We start from the raw sequence: 23625 nt of genomic DNA, 5'->3' as shown, positions 1-23625 counted from the left end.
ATTACCTTGGTGAAAGCCCATGGGGCACATGCCAACTCAAATGGGAGACAGGTAAACTGGTAGTTTACTCCCTCTATGCTGAACTGAAGGTAGCATTGATGTTCCAGATGCACTGGTACTGTGAGATATGTATCTTTTAAGTCTACTTTTACTAACCCATCTCCCTGCCTCAGCAGGTCTCTAAGGGTGGTTAGACCTTCCATTTTGAAATGAGGGGTTTCTACCCACTGGTTGAGGGCTTTGAGGTTGATAACTGGTCTCATTTGCCCATTCTTTTTGGGGACCAGGAACAGAACAGAGTAGAACTCTGTCTGAGGGGTGTGACTGTATACCACCTGAACAGGTTGCCCAACAAAGAGAATTTGAAATCCTTTGACAGTCTGCAAAACCCAATTGTCCTTCATCAACACCTTCCAGGTGTTGACAAAGAGAGTTAATCTGCCTGCCACCCTCAACAAGCTCTCTGTTTGAGCTAGCAGGATGAACCCCATGCCCTTTGCTTTGACCAACATAGGATTCAAAACAATAATTGAATTTGATGGCATCAAAACATTGTGTTACAAATTGTGAGTCTATTCATTTCTTCTTCTGGAAGGTCCTCCTTCCTGAGAAATGAACCTTCTGATTGGCTGGGCAAGAGTATGGGGTTTGTTTTCATGACTGTGATTCTTTGCTCCCCCCTTACTGACTCCAAAGGGGGCTGCCAAAAACTCTGGGGTGGCTGCTTTACTTTCCAGATCAGCTGGAGACTCTGCAGATAGTCCGCAGCTTCTTTTAGGAAATCTGGCCCAAAAAGGTGAGGGGCTGCAGTTGCCCAATCTCTCTCCTGGGCAGCAGCAAAGGACGCCAGTTTATTTATTATTATTACTGGGCAGGCAGCTCTGCTGATATTTCCAGGAAAAAATTACAAGATTTACAAGTATTAGAGTTATCAGTAAATTAATTCAAATCATCTTGTTCGATTATTGCAGTGGGTAGGTTATTCCATTCATTAATTGTTTTTGATTTGTTGGTACATTACAGTAGATGAATTTGGAATAATGAAATGTTGGGGGTGATACTGTCTGGTGTGCCTTGTTGGGTGGAGATAGTGATGTGGGAGTTTGAGAGCATAGTCATTGTGTAAAATTTTAAATAGTGTTTGTAGTCTTCAGTTGTTATCATGCACCTTTTTTAAAGAGTGTCCCTTCCTAAATGTTCCAACATAGATGTAACTGAATTACATTGTCCATAATCATTGAATGCCCATCTAGCAGCTCTGCGTTGTACTTTCTCCAAATGTTGTATATCCCCAGTATGGTTGGTGGGGATCCCAGACCGCTGCTATATTTTCCATTGAGGGATGGACCATTGAAGGGTAACCTGCAGCTTTTACATCTGTAGAGCAGGTGCTTAAATTACATTTTAGAAAGTTTAGAGTTTGTGTGGCTTTACTTGCAGTGTGGGATATATGTGGTGACCATGATAATCAGTTTCTTGTCCAGTAGTATGCCAAGATTAAGATGTTGATCTGCAGTGGATAAGACTTGATTGTTGAGTTGATAATTAAATATGAGTGGTGATGTAGACCTAGTGAATCGCAGTATAGTACATTTATTATGTTGAATTTCAGTTGCCATGTTTCTGCCCAATTGGATAATAAGTCAAGGTCCTGTTGTAGTGGAAAGGTATCCTGTTCAGCATTTATTACTCTATAGAGAAGACAGTCATCAGCAAAAAGATGTAATTGCAGTTTCTTATTGTATTCCTCTAGGATTTTAGTCCTCCTCATCAGCAATGTCTTGTTGGCGGCATTGGCAAGAAGGGTGATGGCTGTCTCAACAGCATCACCTATCTGGTCCATTGTCAGTTGAAGATTAGGGTTGTTCGCTGCCTCTAGAAGCTGGCTGCACCGTCCGATGGCTTCTAGGATAAGTCCTTGTAGCGTGTATAATGAGTGGTCTGTCGATTTGGAAGCTCTGGAACACTCGGACACCATGATCTTGTCAAGTAATGGGACTCTTGTTAGCTGGTTTTGCAGCAGCGTGTAGAGACTACATGGGAATCGCCTGTCAACTCCTGTCATTTTGCAAGTGAATGCTTCGTTTAGAAACTTATCTGCCTGTTTTGGTCACTGGAACTACATTGATGGGCACTGCTCTCTTAGCTGGTAAGTCATCATCCAACAGTGGGTCGCGGACATCCACCTCTTCGGCCCATGATGAACTGGTAGTAGTATCTTGGGCTGCTAGGCCACCACTGTTGTTAGTGAGTGGCTGGCCAGAAGGTTGAACAGAATCGTCTGTCGTATCATCCCCTCGACAACCTCCTCAGAGGTGGGATGCTGAAACAAGCTCTCATGCTTCAGCACGTTGATGTTTTGGCGTATCAATTCCATTCCATTGGATAACTTCTTCAGCTGTGCCAAAATTTCACTATCCATATTGAAGATGATATAAAACACAACCAGCAATCTACGGTGAGCTTGAAAAAAGGTCAAAGTGTGACCATGCGGTTGGGTACTTATACGGTGGGTTACGCATATGCAAACCGTGCACTTTATAGAATTATACTACCAACAAGCTGTAAATGTTTCCAAACACTATTGATATGTGAGACTGAGCCTTCTGAAATATAAAAGCCTTCTGAAATATAAAACATTGAATACAATGGGTTAAATACTTGCATATTATTGAAAAAATCCCGTAAATTTTTAGAACGCCAGTAAAGGAAGGGACTAACAATAAAAACCTGGATATAATCTTATTTGCCTACTCAAAAAGAGTTGGAAAATCTTTGTTTTGTTGCAGTATAGCCAAGAATATGCAAGTTATGAGTGTTTGTTTAAGTCATGTCAAAGCAATCGTATGTGATCAATTTTTCTTCATGAATTTCACCTTTGTATGCATGCAGTGAAGAAAGGTAAGTAAAGGACACACTTACCCAGTAATCAATTCCCCTATTCTGGTGAACATGATGGTGAACATTTCAGCTCTTTACCTCAATCTGTTGCTAAGTTACAACCATTTTTGTAAGCACTGTAATTTAGTTTCCCTTTACTTGCTGTACAAATCGATTTTTCTATTGTTGCTACTTTGTAGGGCTGTAACTTCAAAAGCTATTGGCATGTGAGGCTAAAAGTTTGCCAGAGGGTACACTTGGCTAAGTAGATTATAAATGTTTAATAAACAGGAATTCAAAAAAGTACGATTGTGTCGGGTTTCGCAGATCCAGTCACATATGATGAGCATAATATTACTAGAGAGGTTGAGAGAGCTTGCGTTTCACCATTGGTGTTTGCAGCTATTGGTGGTATGGAGCCTACTGCTACAACAGTTTTTAGGAAGCTTTTTAAACTTTTATTTGTTTATTTATTTTTTAGGAAGCTTGCTTCTATGTTGGCTGAGAAACATAGTATTAATTACAGCAAATGCTTATTCTGGCTGTGATTTAGGCTTTGCTTTTGACCTTTAAGATCTTCAGTGATGTGCTTGAGGGTCATCGCTCTTCAAATCACAGTCCATCAACATCAAAATTGATCTGGCCTACTCCGAGGTTTGCTTGGAGTGTGGCCTTGCTGATTGCTGGTATTTCCAGCTGTCCGGCACTTCAACACCTAGTGCTGGGGGTGGTGGCAAGGACAGTCTATCTATCCCAGGAAAAAATAAATAAAAATCTACCCAACAAGTATAGAGTAACTCACCTAATATCAGACGGGTTTCAAAATTGGACGCAATTACTTGTGCTCAACAGGAATTTTTGAACAACGTATGTGTCTTCAGATAGTTCAAGGTTGTGGGACTTTAGACACCAAGTATCAACTTTCTCAGCTTCTTTGTCTGGTGTCAGTAGCCCTACAAAGTCATTTCTGATTAACACATATATTCGGGAAAGAAGAGAGAAGTCGATTCACGGACACCCACAGTTTACAAATCAGACTTACATCCATTCAACAGTTTTATATGTTCATGTTGTACATTAACTTATCTACTTTCTAAATATCCACAGTTTATTTATTTATTTTATTTATTATTTTTTATAACTTAATATAGCTGCAATATCCCCAGTTTATTTAATCAAAAACTTTAAATCATGAATTACAAATCAAATAAGATGAGACATCACTGGAGTAATAATCGCACAATGAATTAAGTCTACAGAAGTATATGGTGTTTGTAATAGTATACATTTTCTGTAAACTTATCTCAAACAACCTACAGTATACTTAATCAAGTTTCTGTATACTTAAATTTATGTTGCGATTATTACTCCAGTGATGTCTCATTTTATTTGATTTGTAATTCGTAATTTAAAGGATTTGATTAAATATAAACTGGAATACAGCAATGCAGCGGTGTACTTTACAGGTATATTGATGATTTTTGCTTACAGCATTTAGTTCCCTTGTTGCCTATGTCTCAGATCCCCACCTGTATTGCCATACCCAAATTTGGTCATTGTTATGACATCATGCAATTATTCCAGCATCTCAATGGTAAATGTGACCGGGTTTGTGAAAAGTGTCTTCCACACACATCCAATTCTATGAACATATATTATAGAAGATGCAAATCTGTTCACAAATAATAGCTTTCATAGCTAGGCATAGAGGAAAGCAAACTAGATGGGCTGAAGATTCATGTCAACTCTTAATGAAATACGGGATGTTAAAGATCAGATCAATGCAAAAAGAAATTTTAGACTCCAGACTGTGTGGTTCCTCAGGCACTTGCCTAGAATGTAAGCTGTCAAGTCTATACCTTCTGTGTTTGACAGAGCTTTAGTATCACACAAACTTAAGCTTTCTGTAGCTTTCTTTGTAGGTCCCTAGTGGGATATAATTACACTAAAGCAGTACTCCATAAAATTAAATTCACAATAAAATATAAAATGTTTATTGTTAAAGTTGTGATTATATCCTTACTCATTAGTCATATTCAGCATTCTATGTTAATGTACAGTAACATGCATACAGGGGTATGTTAGACAATTACCCGTATTTGGTGCATTATTGATATCGATGATTCACAGAAAAGTATTTAAGTATTTTGATGACTTTGAAGCATTGTAACATGCCAGCCCTGGCAGCTGTGCATAATTTTGTTACCAGTTATTCATGATGTTTAAGTGTATCTGGTGGCCAAGGAAATCATTGTACAATTTACTGCCATTTAAAATAAATTTCTTCACGGATGTTGCTGTATAATGAGTCATCAAAATGGGGTAGAAGGCGGGCAATGGATAGACTTCATAGTAGATGGGCTCAACTTGTCAGCAGCATTTCATCCCACAAAACAAACATGCATATCACACATTCAGTTCCCTGCTCATCTGTGCAAAGTGTTTAAACTCTTTCAAGTATGTCCCTGGTCTTCGTAGAGATGTACTGTACATGTATCTGGCATAGTTTTACTGACTACCATAAAGCCATCAGCCAAAAGCAGATCTAACCAGTTGAAGGCAAATGCAGTGTGGATATTATTAGCCTGATGGTGCAGCAATCTTTTGAGCTGGTATCTCATTTAGGCTTTGTGTCCATATGGTTTATTTTACAAAATACAGTCTCGTATTTCAACGATACGTACCTATGATATGATTTGCAAGCTGTAGGTCATGGTGAGCTTTCCTACCATGTTGTATCCATAGTTCCCTATTCTACGTAGCATGACTCGTAAAGCCTTGTTGACACTGCATGCACCTATACTTACAGTAAATTTCAAAATATCTTGTATTAAACCATTTTAATTAGTGTGTAACCCTTCTCTTGGACATTGACACATTATAATATTATTATTGTTGAGGAGTTTGCTATGTGTGCATGGATAATACTGTAATAGCTTTTGTTTCACATCTACAGAGACATTATTTGTTCCTCCAAGATATATATTTGCAGCAGTTGGATCAAGTGAAATCATCACATGTTCTGCATCTGATGCAAACTCAGTTGCATGGTCCTCTGAATATCATGAAATTGCATTTGTAAACACATTAAGAAGATATACTTGGGTAAGTTGTATACCATGTTATCTATGTCTCATTATATTTCAAGGAGTTAACCATGTTCATTTCTGTATCACATAATTCACTCTTTTAATGTTTTACTACTGACTGTTATACCTCCAGAACAGTACTGACGACAATAATGTCACTACAGCATTTCTCAGATTTATTGACATATCAAAAGATGAAATGAGAAGCTATGATTGTTTTATGCTCTTTGATGATGGATCACTCTACTGTCACTACATTTGGGTATATGTTCGTGAACCAGGTAATAATTTACTATTTCTTGTTTATGAGTTTTCAAAATATAGTACAGCTATCAGTGGTTAACTAAATTACATAATTAGCTGCATACAAATGTTCTTGCACATATGTTACTCATGCCTTCAAGCAATTTGTAATAAATTATTGAATTAATGTAAACAAACACACATACTGCTGCAGTACTTTGAGCCTCTCCATGTCCTATTTGACACTCTAGCATTTGTGCATCACTCTTGAATAACCTTATTGGACTTAAGTAGAACTGATATTCATGTTTCTTAGCAGTATATAACAGTTAAACAATTTGTTTTATGTTTGTACAATTATTGCTAATACTGCAGTACTTGTCCTCTTTCAATTTCTCCTGTGTTCTGCAAAACAACCCTTGTACCTTTTAATAGACAAATTATAAGGTCTCTGTCCAAAGTTTTATTCTGGTTACCCACCTGCCAAGTATTATTTTTGTAGGTGTCAGGATTTTTGGTACAAGAAGCTAATACTTCATTGCTCGCACATCACACTCATGTCTTGGCTATAATACATTAAAAACAGTTGTGCCATTATAGCAATTTTTGTGTTATCTGAAATGCAAAATACCATTTTAAAACTGTGTTTGCTTGGTTTTGCATTTGAAATAACATGAAATTTGTCACTATGACAACACTGTGTACTTTTAACCATTGTAATGTGGATTTGTTTAGTATAAATAAGTTTGACACTATGACCAACAGGAACTAAGGGAGGTGAAGGTAATTACTAAATCACTAGTTTCCTTGGTATTGGTGTCTAACTATTATTTCATATGATTTGATCACCACATAAGCTGTGCTTTCTTAAAGAGCAATGTAGGTACCCACCAATTTTGCTGGTATACTTAGGTGACTACATGGAGCGTCAAGCAGGATGCTAGTATAATAAACAGAATGATACTGTAAATCCTTGCCCAGACACTCTGATGGAACAGTCAGTAACTAATATAGGACACATAGGTAACTACAGTAGTTATTTGAACTGACCATATGTTTAGAGCTAATCAATTACTGTAACAGGTTTATAAAATTTCCATTTTCATGATAGCTTAACATAATTATGAAGCATAAGTGACATCATGTATTAACAAAGTGCAAATTCATGCTAAACATGATATTGGGAAAAGTTTAGCATACCCTTTGCAGCAACTTTTAATATTGCAATGTAAACTTAATTAAAAGCATAAAAAGTCCAAATATATATATTTTTTTGAAACCTCACCAAAATCCAATTATTGGTCTGCCTTCCTGCCAAACAAAAGTTGCAAGGCTAGAGGCCTAATAAAGCAGCACATGGTCACCATTTTCACCACCAAAACAAACTCATGTGTTGGATGTGAGTTCTTGGTTCTAACAAGTGTCTGCCTTCTGCACTTTTCATTTCCTTTATCTTAATTTATATGATTGTCTTGTTTTTCATGCAAGGAAACCTGAGGCATTAATTTTCTGTATTGACACTTCCTTAAAAGGAACATATTTAGATGCCATGAAACTATTTGAAGCTCTTATGCCACTGTAGAAGGTATAGTAGATACTGCAGCTGTGCATATTAAAATGATTGCATGGAGCAACCTCCCCTAAATTTATGATCAGAAAATGGCGCCACACTTTAAATATCCGAGGACGCCCCTTTAATAATCTAGCTGCAATTAGACATAGTTTTTTATAAAGAACAATACATGGCAACCCCACCTCTTAATCTATTGTGTAGCTCACTTGAGATAAGCAGCAAGATCCAGATACTCTAATAAAGCAGCCCCTGTGTTGAGGATCCTATATATTGCTATATTCAGCTGATTATATTTCATTGGTACCATACAAGTATCTATTCTCTGACATTAGTGGTTTGGAGAGGATTTGATTCTGAAGATATTAAACTTTACGAAGTGGATATTTAGCCGGTCACTGGTCACAGTGCAAATATTTATTTAGCTAGTCATTTGTTGTATAAACATTAGGAATTCATTCCTATATTTAAGAAACATGGTTGTAGGATTAGGAACAGTGCCCCTAGGATTAGGTATAGTGCCCTTAGGATTAGGAAAGGCACTCCTAGAATTAAGAACAGTGCTTAGGATTAGGAAGAGTGCTCTTAGGATTAAGAAGATGATCAACTAGGATCAGGGCACAGTTTTTAGCCATTAGGTTAGGGTTAGAGTATGGGTTACACTATTTAGCATTTTATATTTATAACATTTAAATAGTACAAAATCAAAAATAGTGGCCAGCAAACACCAGTGGTTTAGTGGTAGGGTGTGGGTATTACAAACCTGGACATTCGGATTCGAACCTTGGTTGTATCAATATTTTTTATTCACTTCTTATACCTTTTTGTGTCATGTGTCACGATTTTTTCTAAGGTTTTTTTTTTAAATAGCACTGACCAGCTAAATATCACAGCCTAAACTTTATAATAGTGGCTGCTAGGCATAATGCTGTATATGAAAGATTTACTCTTTATATTTAATATTTCAGAGAGTTTACTCATTCCTCCAAGGAATATACTAACAACACCTGGTTCCAATGTAACTGCTTCATGTTCAGGAAGGTACGCCTTCTGGTCTGATGATGTCGGAAGAGGTTATTCTGTAGTATACAACACGTCAGAAGTCATTACTTGGGTATGTTTCAGCATAATAAATTGATTTATGTCAGGGTTAACGTTACAGCTAAGCATATAATTATTTTAACTTTATCACATATAGACTGCTACAGATGAACATGGAGTCAACACAGAGTTTCTTACTTTATTTAATATTACAGATTCAACTTGTGGTTACAGCTGTTTTGGCGGTCCTAGTTTTCCATTGTCATACTTTTGTGTTACAGTAGTGCCAGGTTAGTTGTTTCTCTGCGTATGTAGTGTTAGCTATGCAACGATGGGTAATTTATGCTGTCAATATAAAAATTGTAGTGAAAGAGTATGGTCTTGTTGGAAAATTTATTGAATTGGCATCACTGCTACCACCTTAGCTATCACTTTTTGTATCACACTGCTGAATGCCACATTGATATATGTTTTACAGTTGTTTCATCGAGATCTTAGGCAAACTTATGGCTTTGGTTTAAGTCATACTTATCAAACCGCCAGCAATATGTGAAAATCAACAACATACTTTCCCACTTATTACCAGTTTTATCTGAAATATCCCTAGGGAGTATATTAGTCCTTTACTGTTTCTCATTTACATCAATGACATTCCAGACTGTGCTGTTCCTTCCATAATACTATCATTTGTTGATGATACCAAATGTTTCAAAACCATAGGAAACTTGTTTGACTCAGACCAACTGCAAAAAGAGATTGACTCACTATACAAATGGATTTCTGACTGGAACCTCACATTCAATTTGTCCAAGTGTGTACACACGAATTTTAAACCCAAGCTAGGAACAATCTATAATATTAATCTAATCAAAAACAGCCAAGCTGTAAAAAAAGGTGCGGACCCCAAAAAGGCCATAGTGAAAAAAGATGTGAAATCCAAGGTGGCGGCCAAGAAATGGCAGTGATGGTAGTAGGTTAATGGTTAAATTTTAATAACGACAATTCAGGTGAATTTGGTGCCAAGACCAAGCGGCACAAAATTCACCTGAATTGTCATTATTAAAATTTAACCATTAACCTACCATCACAGCCATTTCCTGGCCGCCACCTTGGATTTCACATCTTTTTTCACCATGGCCTTTGTGGGGGCCGCACCTTTTTTTACAGCTTGGCTGTTTTTGATTAGATATCACTTCTTTTTGTATTTGTATACTGCAAAGCCGGCCTATGGCTGGCTTTGGGGCCTTTTTAACCCATGTGTTTTTTTCTTTACCACAGGAAGAAGAAAAGAACTTAAAGAAGATTTTTAATACTTCAATTATTTTTGATTTTATTAGTAATTATGCAAATTATATACATATATTTATTACATGCCCATTATTCCCCACAGGATATTTTTTTGCAGCTGATCTCTCTACTGGGTGACTTGAAATGTAGCTGAACTATATACAGGATGGTTTCTTTGTAGCTGAATTCTCTACAGGGTGCATGACTTGTTTATAGCTGAACTCTCTTCAGTGTGATTTGTAATGTTCTGAATCTCTACAGTGATATATTTGTAGCTTAACTCTCCACAGGGTGACTTGCTTCTTGCTGAACTGTCTATAAGATTAACTGTTTGCAGCTGAACTCCCTACAGAATAACTTGTAATGTAATAGAATTCTATAATGGAGTAAATAAATTATCCGAATGCTCTATTAGGGTGACTGTTCTATTAGAGTATCTCGATCTCGCATTTGCTACACGGAGTTGGCTTTCGAATCGTAACTCAGTGGTTTGTAACCCGATTCTTCTGTACTACTTCAAGGACTTTCTATGAAGATTATTCCAGCTATACACCGATTTTCAGCTCATTGCTCTAAGCGATTTGCCTAGTAGGCGTGAAAACTAATACTTTTTTATTCATAAAAATCGATCACGTAATTGTGACACAGGTTGGGTTTTGTATCATATCTCCACGGTCTTAATCTCGATTCCTTTCAAACTACCAAAAGGCTCTCCTACGATGGTTACTCCATCCACATAGCAATTTGCAACTCATTCCATGAAGCGGTTTACCCTGTAGGCGTGACAACAAATCGATCATGTTTTACGCGAATAATCGGTCATAACTCCTGAACCATCCATCGGATTTGCACCAAATTTAATGCTAGGATTCTCCTTTGGACTCCCTTTCTGTGTGCCAAATTTCAAGGTGATTGGAGTACGCGTTTGCGTTTTATAGCAATTTTTGCAAGTGTGCGAAAACACGAAGAAAAAAAAAACGAAGAAAAAAATGGAAACTGTGGCAGCTCGTATCTCGGGAATGGATGGAGCGATTTCTTTCCAATTTGGAATGTAAACTCCCCTAGCTGGCAGGCAACTTTGTAGCAAATTTGGTTCCAATCGGATAAGGGATCACCGAGATACAAAGGTGTGAAAATGACGTTTTCTTTCTTCCTGTCAATATACTCAAGGTGTGGCGCGCCGGCTTCTTGAGCGGGTTTTACTCTTTTCACCACCTTTCATAACCCTTACGTAATATTAAGCTCAAAAGTATCCAGATTTCCTACTGTAGTTGTTGCTCTCTCTCTTCAACTTTAGGGCACGCATCTAGTAGTTGCCGCGAGTAGTCGACTTTAGGGGATGCGTCCAGTAGTTGCCGCAAGTAGTAGACTTTAGGGGAAGCGTCCAATAGTTGCCACGAGTAGTAGACTTTAGGAGAAGCGTTTAGTAGTGTTAGCGTTAGGGTTAGGGTTAGAGTTCAGCTTTGGTTTCTTCTTCACCTTTAGGGTTAGGTTCTTCTTACTATATACAGCTTATTTCATTAGTCACATTTATAAGATACAAAAGAAGGGAATCAAGGGAGCTAGCAGCGGTAGCATAATCGGTAGCACACTGGACCATCACACTGGGAACCTGGGTTCGATCCCCCTTCAATATTGCACTTTTTTTTTCGCCTTTTTAGTTCACCGTTTTTTTTGTCTAAGTTCTGTAGGGTTATGAAATAGGGTGAAAAGAGTGATACCCCCTCTTGAGCCGCACGACACACTATCGTGTGTCTTGATTCATCTCCTATTACTAGAGCTGACTCTCATTGTGATCTTGGTGCAGGTAGTTTCCTCCAAACTTTCCTGGGAGTCACATTATCAACACATCATTGCCAAATCTTATATAAGTTATTAGGCCTATTGAGGCACACTTCGTCAACTCTTAACACCATCAGCAGTAAGAAACAACTATATTATTTCCCTTGTTCACTCTCAGTTATTGTATTGCTCTGTTTTGTGGAAACCACATCTCAACAAACACATATACCTTTTCGAACAAGTCCAACACTAAGTATATACTCAACGATTTCACCAATGACTACAAGTCACCTCATGCAAGCTTCGGCATTACAAAATACATCACATTTACTGCCGGAAACACTGGACATGCCACCCATTATAAATTGAATCAAACCAAGTCTTCAGACAACACCACTAAAATTTTCTATTTTAACAGACTGCTTAGAATCTGGAATCAACTCCCTGTCATTAATTTGGATCTTAATGTTCTTAAAATCAAGCAAAAACTATGTACTTACCTTTGGAATCACTTTCTATTAAACTTTAACTCTGATATATCAAATGTACTTACTCCTTATTGTATCTTTGTGTTAATTGCAGCAAGCACCCGAGAACTCCAAACATTGACTTTCTTTAATACACTGTAGCTATAATCAATGTAATTCTCATTGTAATTCTCTTAGTAGGTTAAGTAATTACTTAACAAGTGTAATTTCTGGCCACTGGTACAGGATACCCGTGGACCATCAGTGTAGTTTTGTTTTAGTTAACTATAACTAAAACTAAAAGTACTTTTAGTAAGGCAAATATGTATTAGTTAACTAAAACTACAACTAAAAGCAAATCCATATTATAACTAAAACTAAATCTATAACTAAAAGCAACACAATAATTTACTAAAACTAAATCTAAAACTAAATAGAATTAAGAAAGATAACTAAAACCAAAAGATTTTCTTATGCACAACTAAAACTATAACCAAAATTAAAACTAAAATAACGAAGACAATATAACCATAGCTAAATCTATAATTAAATGAATTAAGAAGGATTACTATAACTAAAACTAAAAGATTTTTTATGTACAACTAAACCTATAACTAAAACTAAGCTGAGCCAATTATGCTTTGAAAATAGCCTATTACGCTTTTGAGCAGTGCTCAAAAGTCCAGCCAATTATGCTCTCAAAATCAAGATATATGCTCGAGAGCTCACTGTTTTATTAGAGTATATCTGCATTTCCTTACTGCTGTATTAGAGTAAGTGACTGCTCTATTAGAGTATCTCGATCTTATTTCCATAAAGTGTGAATAATCAGTCAAGAAATAATAAAAAAAGATAGCACTACAAGGTTTTTGATATGAATTGCAGTAATAATGTGCAGTGTGTTCATGTTGTGTAGTATTTTTGGCGAATGCATTTGCGTTTTAATTAAAATTCTTGAAAATCGTCCTATTATGCTGGCATAATGCTTGATTCTTTTGCTAGCCTATTATGCTCGAAATTATGCTGGCATAATTGGCGCAAGCCTAACTAAAACTATAACGTTTTAAAAAAATTTTAACTAAAACTATAACTGCAACTAAAAGATTTTCACATTTTAAACTAAAACTGTAACTAAAACTAAAATAACACAGAGAAAATGACTATAACTAAATCAATAACTAAAAGGAGTTAAGAAAATATACTATAACTTAAACTAAAATAATATTATTGATGAAACTGACTATGAATATAACTAAAACTAAAACTAAAATTCCTTACTAAAACAACACTACATCAGTGCTGCTGAAGCAGCACTGTAAAGTTTTTAAATAAATAAATAAAATAAATAGACTGATATCATAAGTAGTGCTGCCATATATTATCTAATCTAAAACAGCCAAGCTGTAAAAAAAAGAGTGCAGCCCTCAGAAAGGCTATGGTGAAAAACGATGTGAAACCCAAGGTGGCAGACAAAAAATGGCTGTGATGGTAGGTTAATGGTAAAATTTTAATAACAACAAGTCAGGTGAATTTGGTGCTTCTTGGTCTTGGCACAAAATTCACTTGAATTGTCGTTATTAAAATTTTTACCATTAATCTATAATCACAGCTAATTCTTGTCTGCCATCTTGGATTTCACATCTTTTTTCACCATAGCCTTTCTGAGGGCCACACTCTTTTCTTTTACAGCTTGGCTGTTTTGAATTAGATTTGTATTTGCATACTCCAAAGCCAGCCAGTTGCCAGCTTTGGGGTTTTTTAACCTATCGTTTTTTTTTTCTTTACCACAGGAAGAAGAACAAGATGAAGCAGATTTCAAATACTTTAACTATTTCATATTTTATCAGTAAATGTACAAATTATATATATATATATTAGGGTTCGTAATCCGAAAAATCAACTTTTACAAATCAATCCCCTTACCATTGTGGGATGTTCATTGTGGTATCCCATTGCTAGATCCACCACGAAACCAGAGGCATGATTGTTGTCTTCACAGAAATATCGATTTTAGTATTTCGCGAGATGCAAAAATTATTTTTAAAAGTTCGTGCTCCACACAAAGAACAGGATAGAACTTGCTGCTTAGCTAGATATTATCTAGAGTTAATGTAGTTAAAAAGTACGCACAGTAATAAACAAATGATTCACAGGGTTCCAGGCACAGGGTTGCTTTCTCTCAAAAAGCAGAAAATGAAACAAAGTTTCGAATTCAAACTGCCCTACCAGCCAAGACAAGAAAAACCAACTCTTCCTAATAGTGTTGTGATAAGGTTGGATGCATAGTTTGTCTATGCTGTTAGTCTGGAAAGGATCTGAGACTTCTCACCATCTGGGTGAAGAACGTCAAACTTTTCGTGCGTCGTTTCAAGGAATTCTCTCAATAGTACCAAAGTGCTTTACAGTACTTCTGATGCCACACTGGCCACTTAATTTTGTTTAGAATGATGATAAATGATGGATCAAAATGTTTGGTAGTAGTAGTAGTTGTGATTTCATATGATGCAGTATACCAGCAGCTCCATCACCCAGCTCGAATCAAAATGAAAGATTTTGTGCTTTCTTCGGTTTGTTTTTGGATGTTTTGCAGCATAATGGTGATGTAAGGTGATCTAGTGAAGATTTGAAGCTGCTGTAGAGCGTGAGAGGTGAAGTCAAATTTGGACGATTTTGCTACCTCCCTTGATGCATAGCTTAGAGTGAGGCATGGAAGCCGTGGATGAAATACTGTAATAATTAACAACCGCTGCTACCAAACGTTCAGGGACATCTTTTGCCATAGTTTTAGTATATAATTGATGATTGTTGTGGCTGCAGAAGCGCTGGAAATGGCTGGAAAGCGCGACACAATTCTCTGATGCTGCAGAAAATTTTGACGCCCATCACCCAGATGGTGAGAAGCCTCAGATCTTTTCCAAACTAACAGCATAGACAGACCATGCACTCAACCGTATCGAAACACTATGAAGAAGAGTTGGCTCAAGTTCTCTTGCCCTGGGTGGTAAGGCAGTTTGAATTCAAAACTTTGTATCTCTTTGTCTGTTTTTTCAAAGAAAGCAACTCTGTGCCGGGCACCCAGCAAATCATTTACTTATTTTTGTGCGTACTTTTCAACTACAACAACTCTGGATACGATTTGGCTAAGTAGCAAGTTTCATCCGGTCCTTTGTGTGGAGCACGAAATTTTAAAATTAAATTTTGCATCTTGCGAGACACTGAAAACAATATTTCTGTGAAGACAACAATCATGCTTCTGGTTTCATGGTGAATCAAGCAATGGTATACTACAATGAACATCCCACAATGGTAGGGGAATTGATTTGTAGAAGTTGATTTTTCGGATTGCGGACCCTATATATATACGTAATACAAATACACACATTTATACGTGTCAATTATTCCCTATAGATAACTTGTTTGAAGCTGATCTCTCTACTGGGTGACTTGAAATGTAGCTGAACTATCTGCAGGGTGATTTCTTTGTAGTTGAACTCTCTTCAAGGTGATCCTTCTAGCTGATCTCTCTACCGGATGACTTGTTTGTAGCTGAACTCTCTACAGGGTGATTTGTTTGTAGCTGAACTCTCTACAAGGGAACTTCTTCTAGCTGATCTTTCTACAGGGCGATTTGTTTGTAGCTGAATTCTCTACAGAGAGATTTGTTTGCAGCTGAACTCTCTACATGGTAGTTTCTTTGTAGCTGAACTCTCTACAATGTAACTTCTTCTAGCTGAACTCTCTACAGGTGACTTGTTTCTAGCTAAACTCTCTACAGGTGATCTATTTGCAGCTGAACTCACTTACATGGTGGTTTCTTTGTAGCTGAACTCTCTACAAGGTGACTTCTTCTAGCTGATCTCTCTACAGGACGACTTGTTTCAAACTGAACTCTCTACAGGGTGATTTGTTCATAGCGGAACTTTCTACTGGGTGATTTGTTTGCAGCTGAGCTCTCTACATGATGGTTTCTTTGTAACTGAACTCTCTACCAGGTAACTTCTTCTAGCTGATCTCTCTACAGGGCAATTTGTTTGTAGCTGAATTTTCTTCAGGGTGATTTGTTTGCAGCTGAGTTCTCTACCTGATGGCTTCTTTGTAGATGAACTCTCTATTTGGTACCTTCTTCTAGCTGATCTGACTACAGGGTGACTTGTTTGTAGCTGAATTCCCTACAGAATAACTTGTAATGTAATATAATTGAGTAAATTATGAACGCAGCCGAATGCTCTATTAGGGTGACTGTTCTATTAGAGTATCTCGAACTCGCTTTTGTCACACGTAGTTGCCTTTTGAATCATAACTCAGTGGTTTGTAATCCGATTCTTCTGTACTACTGCAAGGACTTTCTATGATGATTATTCCAGCGACATTCTTATTTTCAGCTCGTTGCTATAGGCGGTTTGCCTGGCAAATACGAAAACTAATAGTGTTTTATTCATAAAATTCGATCGCGTAATTTTCACACAGGTTGGGTTTGTGTTATATCTCCATGGTCTTTATCCTGATTTCTTTCAAACCACAAAAAGGCACTCCTACGATGGTTGCTCCATCTAAATATCAATTTTCAACTGATTTCTCCAAGGGGTTTACCCTGTAGGCGTGACAGACCTTCGACCTTATTTTACGCAAATAATCGGTCATAACTCCATGAATGTTCATCGGATTCCTACTAATGTTAGTACTGAGATCCGCCTTAATGAACCCTTTACGTGTGCCAAATATCGGTCCGATCCGAGCACGCATTGGTGTTTTATGGTAGATTTTGCGAAGTGTGCGAAATGAAGATGAAGAAAAAACACTAAGAAATTAAAACGGAATTGTGTTCGCTCGTATCTCGGAAATTGCTGGAGCGATTTTATTCAAATTTGGTATGTATACTCCCCTAACTGGCTGGCACATCTCTAGCAAATTTGGTTCCAATCGGATTAGGGATCACAGAGCTATACAGGGGCGGATCCAGGGGGGGGGGGGCTTTGGGGGCTGAAGCTCCCCCCTTCATATTTAGGCTTTACTTCATCAATACGGACTAATTATGGGAAAAGAAGCCTATATTACAGAGGTACTATATTGTGGAACGCTCTGCCAGCTGCTTTGTATCACGCATCAACTTTATTTCAATTCAGGAGTAGCTATTTAGAACAATATAATTGTAGTTAATATTAATTTGTAAATGTATGTAGTTTTATACATGTATGCTGTATACAGGGCGTAGCTGAAAAACAGCTTTGCTGATGCTACCTTCCCTGTTTAAATAAATTGAAAAAAAAAAAAAAATCAATATGCTGAACATTATAATGAAATTTTGTCTTAGCATAATTATATGATCACTAATAATACAAATACTCATAAAACCACCTTTAAACATCTTTCCAAGGTATTATCAGTGGAGTTATGCTAAAGTTTATGCAACAAGGACCCGGATCAGCATTGGAGGTGTACAAGATCGAGATACTCTAATAGAGCAGTCAGCTAACTACTCTAATAAAACATTCACTGGAAACATGTAGTTGATTCTGTTATGAAATTTTTCCAAATCTGTCTGCACTTATACATACAATGAAGTGCATTCGTCTGTTTAAAGGGCTTCATTCATCTACTTGTGTAGTTAATATGTATGGCAATACTTAATTCAGGTACACAATCTCCATTGAAAATGGTCTCAGATTCAATCTTGTATTGTTCAAATTTCAAAATTTTCCACTTTCAACTTTATTATTCTAACATGCATCTATTCAGTGTTGTGCAATTGTGAGAGGGGTGCATCATGTACTTGGTTGAAACTTTTCCATTAACAAAATGCTTCAGAGAGCCATACCTATAATCTAAAGGTAGTATATAAAATATCTACAGGCAGAAAATATTATGATTTTATGTGGAAATGTCCCCAAATTGCAATATTTAGCATCTATTTTTCAAAATTTTCCTGGGGGGGGGCATGCCCCAGACCCTCCTAGTTCCAGTATGCAGAGCATGCTGGGAAGTGTGCTTTGCACACCTCTACCCAAGAGATTAGTACCTTGAGTTAGCCCCCCCCCCCTTTTATAAATCCTAGATCCGCCCCTGCTATATATAGATGTGAAAAGTGCATTTTCTTTCTTTCTGTTAACATACTCACGGTGTGGGACGCCAGCTTCTTGGGCCGCACGACACACTACCATGTGTCTTGATATCAATAGCATTCATACAACAAGGTGGTGATATAGCCAATCACAAGGGCGTCGGAACTGGGGGGGGGGGGGGGGGGGGGTAGGGGGGCTGGTCCCCCACACTATTTTCAAAAGCATGTTTAGGCCCCCCACTTTTTGGGCCAAGTACTAGTAGCCAATCAGCCAAAGTTATATATACACACAGAAATACATACCTCCATACGAGAAGCTATACAACCACCACGCAAAAGCATTCTGGGGTGTGGCATCACCAGTCCACTGCAACTGTCAAGCCATTCATTGTACAATACCACAAAAGTGCCTGTAATTTTATTTCTGTTATGTTTGCACGTGATATCTGTTGTTCAAATATTTCCTGGATCATGGCCCATGCAGTGAGAAGTTTAAATAGTAGAAAGAGTGTCATATCCATGGCATTATATGATGTGGGAAAGATTTAACTCAAATTAAGGGTGGTAACAGATCTAAGTCTAAGAGGGCAGTCACACTGTAGTGCGTGAATGTATGGGAGTTGCTAACTACCAACAATTAAACCAGAAATTGTTAAGACTTTGTGGTGAAGTTGATTTATCAAGAGAAACAAACAAGGATGTTGAAAATCAAAGTGGCCAACCATGAACGCAGTGTGGTATTCACGTGATCTACGCTCAGTTTGGGAACACCTGTTAGAGCAGACTTCCTAGTTGTAGTTCCTTAAAGGTAACGATGTTTCACTTTGTGGATAACAACTATATATTAATGCTGTAATCCTTGTAGTGTGAAGTACGTAAAGCTCGCATAAAGAAAAGACCTTCACGTTACAATGATTTCTCACGTGATATATACATGCATCGAGCACATGCAGTAGGTGTAGAGGAGCATAGCGGTAGGTGTAGGGAGTGAAGAGATATAGCTATGCAGTATAGGTGTAGGGCTATTAGCTAGTGATAACACACCACACAACACCTTTATATAAACGCATGTATGAACTGTGTCAGAGAAGCCAGACCTGTGTGTCTGCATGGGTGTTTATCAGTTTATGGTTGACTGGTTATGGCTATCTTTTCCCCTCCTCCCCCCCACTCTGAAAATTGTTCCTACGCCTTTGACCAATCATTTATATCATGTTTTATAGTATAATGATATTGGAGGCCAGACATAATTATGGTATTTGGCATGTAGTTAAGCTATGTGTTGTGAGTGGTGGTCACATGCCAACCCCAAAGTAAACTGTGAGGTTTTAAGATTTGTATGAAGTGCCAGCCACCTGTTACAACTGTTTAACAGTAGTAAAATGCACAAACACAAGTAGCTTTTGATATACATCTACTTAAATTTTAACTTACATTGATGATTATGTATATGATTGTCTTGCAAATATTACAGTTAGTTTGATTCTCTATCATGATTTATGTTCATATTGTGACATAAATCTTGGCGATATATCATACGGTACGGTAGTATTGTATATAGGGATCATGGAGATTTGGGTTTTCCTAGCCAAAAAATTCACCCAAAAACCAGCTTCACAACTCCATCCTGGCACCTTGGCAGCATTGGTTAGGTATAACCAAGCCCAAAAGTGCTTTCAGTATGATCCTAAAGGCTTCCAATAAATTGTCACGAAATTAAAAAAATATATACAATAGAATTTTCTACTGGCTAACTGCCTGATGCCTTCAGGCAAACATAACTCAATAACAGCTAAGGCTATGGGCTTGATTTTTTCACTGTTCGACGTCGCTGACGTGCCTTTTGGCAACATACCACAGTACGTACAATACACGCATCATGGACTTACCTTTGTCCTCCTTTGTGTCCCATTTCTTTTTGCTTACTGCCAAAGGTGTTGATTCACGGTAGTGCGATGTATGGCTTCCCTACAGTACGTTTATGAACAGGAATCGTCTGTATTTTCCGTGGTGACTGGACTGATTGCAGAGATGAATCTAACACTGTTCTTTGTTTGTAATGCTGTGTAACGGGCTGAACACATAGCTGAAAGCAAAGCATAATATAGCCACTGCACTTACAAGGCAATAATTGATAGTTGGGGGCACATGAATTGTCGTAGTTTCGTGGTGACTGGATTGTTGCAGAGGGACTTCTTTTACTGTTTTTTCGTCTGTGGCACTGTGTAACGGGCTAAACATAGCTGAAATCGAAGTGTAATGGCCACTGTACTTTCGAAGCAGTTTGTGATAGCTGGGATGTGCATTGTTATGTACATTGAGATACGCATGCGGGAGGGTGTGGCAGAGTGTGATTTAATTAGAACATTACAACCGCGTGTTAGTAAAGAGATAATCCACCGTAACAAACTGGGGGCTTGTCCGGGAGCGAAACTACCGAAGACGCTAAACAGTTGAAGATAAGAAGCCTGAAGGAGACGAAGGCCGATTCGACAAAGTTGTCAGTGATTTTTAACCCTACACGATCGACCTGGTACCGTGGTGCGATAGCTTCAATCATATCTCTATCGCGAACGGTACCTGAGAAGGTTATATGTTTATCTGTTTAAGAATTTGTTGCTGTGGTGTGATTTTTATAGGACCACGTGGAATCCTGTTGTTCTCCGTAATTCTCCGAAACTGCTACAGTGTTCGAAAACATTAACTACGCAACGTAATTGGAAGTAAGTGATACTAGATAATATTATGTCTTTCGAAGTGGAAAAGTTTACATCCACCCCAAGTGTCGAGGAGTTAAACACTCTGAAAAAAGCCGAACTGCTACAGTTAATAAATCACTATCATTTAACGGCACTATCGTCGATGCCCAAATCCCAAATTAAACAAATCGTTCTCACACATCTAGTGGATGAAGAGATTATCCCTTCATCTGAGGTCACGGATGAGATGGTGCGAGGTGAGAGAGGATTGACTGGTGAGGAAGTTTTGCAGTTGAAACGTTTAGAGATCGAAGAGTGTGAAAAGGAACGAGAGGCTCGCCTACGACTAAAGGAGTTGGAGTTTAAGGAAAAAGAGCTGAGTCTACAGGTGAAGTTAAAAGAGTTAGAGGTCAGGTCTAAGGATCGTCCTGAAGCAGTGGGTGCTGCCTTTGATGTTAGTAAATATGTCAAATTTGTCCCTGATTTTCGGGAAACGGAAGTCGACAAGTACTTCCTTCACTTCGAAAAGGTTGCCAATAATTTGAAGTGGCTAGAAGACAACTGGGCATTGTTACTACAAAGCTCTCTAGTTGGCAAAGCAAGGGAGGTATACGCCGCATTGTCAGTTGACGAAAGTGCACAATATTCTGTGGTTAAAAATGCCATCTTGAAGGCATACGAGTTAGTGCCAGAGGCCTATAGGCAGAGGTTTCGAAATTCAGAGAAACATAGTAATCAAACACATGTGGAATTTGCTAGGCAGAAAGAAACACTTTTTGACAGGTGGTGCATGTCCAAAGAAATTGGAGGAAAGTATGACAAGCTCAGACAGTTGCTCTTGATAGAGGAATTTAAAAACTGCTTACCTGGCGAGGTTAGGACCTACTTAGATGAGAGGAAAGCCATGACGCTTAATCAAGCAGCAGTGTTAGCAGATGACTACATACTCACTCACAAAAGTTCATTCGGGCAAAGCAGTTCTCAATTTCATCCTAGGAATGATGTTGATATGCCCGGCTCCAACTCACACAAAGTGAATAGTCGTAAAGGATATCAGAGGTATAACTCGTTAGGTGGTGGTAACAAGTCAGGATTTTTCCCACCAGGGCCAGAATGCCATTACTGTAGAAAGAGAGGACACGTTATGGCCGAATGCTGGCAGTTAAAAAACAACTCTCAAGCCCAACAGCAGACTTTCAAATCTGATTTGCTGGTCACACAGACACAGCTGTTCTCTACGTTGTCACCTCCTGTGGGCCAGATGCAGCAAGCTAGTTTCAGCAGAGATGTTGACGAATATACACCGTTTATTTCTGAAGGTTTCATATCAGTACCAGGCTCAGCTACACGAGTGCCTATTACAGTATTGAGAGACACTGGTGCCAACCAGTCCCTACTGGTAGAAGATAAACTTCCAAGTGCAGCCAAGACTGCAACCGGGTCTAATGTTCTCATACAGGGGGTGGAATTGGAGACACTAAGCATACCTCTACACAAGGTGTCCCTACAGAGTGACCTTGTGTCTGATACAGTGGTTGTAGGAGTTCGACACTCTTTACCTGTCCGAGGAATCGACCTAATCTTGGGAAACGACCTTGCTGGAGAGAAAGTGATAGCCTCACCTCATATGCTAAATAATCCTGAGGAATTGCCTCATACTGCAGCTGAAGTTCAGAGTGTTTACCCTGCATGTGCTGTAACCAGAGCTATGACGAGACAAGGGCTTACGGAGGATAGCAATGCTGCGGAGATTGCGAGTCCAGGCAGAAGTAAATTCGGAGGAACAAAGAATGCAAGTAGGGCGGCTGAATGCCCGCTGAACCTGGCAGAGACGTTTGTTGGCCATGATCGACAACAGTCGCCCAGACCTAAGGCACCAGCTACACTGGCTTCTAATCTTCCCACAGTGAAAAGTGATGTAATTCCTAAGGACCAACTGGTCAAACTACAGGAAAGCGACACAGATTTGCTGGATATTAGAGAGAAAGTGGTGAGTGAGTCTGAAGCCTCTCGTAATCAGGTAGGATACTTCAAAAGGTCTGAAGTGCTGATGCGGAGGTGGAGACCATTAGATGCCCCAGGTAATGAGGAGTGGAAGGTGGTATACCAAATAGTGGTGCCAAAATGGTATGGAAGTGAAATCCTACACCTTGCTCATGAAGGCCCTTTAGCTGGCCATCAAGGAATAAACAAAACATACCAAAAGGTGCTGCAGCACTTCTATTGGCCAGGGTTACGGCAAGATGTAGTCACATTTTGTAAATCCTGTCACACATGCCAGGTGACTGGTAAACCTAATCAATCCCACTGAGTGGCTCCGTTAATTCCAATACCTGTAATGGAAGAACCCTTTAACCGTGTTTTAGTTGATTGTGTGGGACCACTACCCAAAACCAGATCTGGTAACCAGTACCTGTTGACCATCATGTGTGCCTCAACGAGGTTCCCAGAAGCCATACCATTAAGAAACATCAAAACACCTAACATAGTCAAAGCCTTGATAAAATTT

General features: G+C 38.3%; 1 protein-coding gene across 1 annotated transcript in view; it reads left to right on the top strand.

Moving 5' to 3' along the window:
• The window catches only part of LOC136253018 (uncharacterized), a 56983-nt gene that overhangs the window by 11755 nt on the left and 21603 nt on the right, over window positions 1-23625 (top strand). The window contains exons 2-5 of the mRNA XM_066045604.1: window positions 5837-5985; window positions 6103-6250; window positions 8751-8896; window positions 8981-9113. Coding sequence (XP_065901676.1) covers window positions 5837-5985; window positions 6103-6250; window positions 8751-8896; window positions 8981-9113 — 576 coding nt within the window. The remainder of the gene's footprint in view (window positions 1-5836; window positions 5986-6102; window positions 6251-8750; window positions 8897-8980; window positions 9114-23625) is intronic.

The sequence above is a fragment of the Dysidea avara genome, chromosome 4 (genome assembly GCF_963678975.1).
Source record: "Dysidea avara chromosome 4, odDysAvar1.4, whole genome shotgun sequence".
Classification (NCBI taxonomy): Eukaryota; Metazoa; Porifera; class Demospongiae; order Dictyoceratida; family Dysideidae; genus Dysidea; species Dysidea avara.
This window is presented reverse-complemented; position numbering and strand designations above follow the sequence as displayed.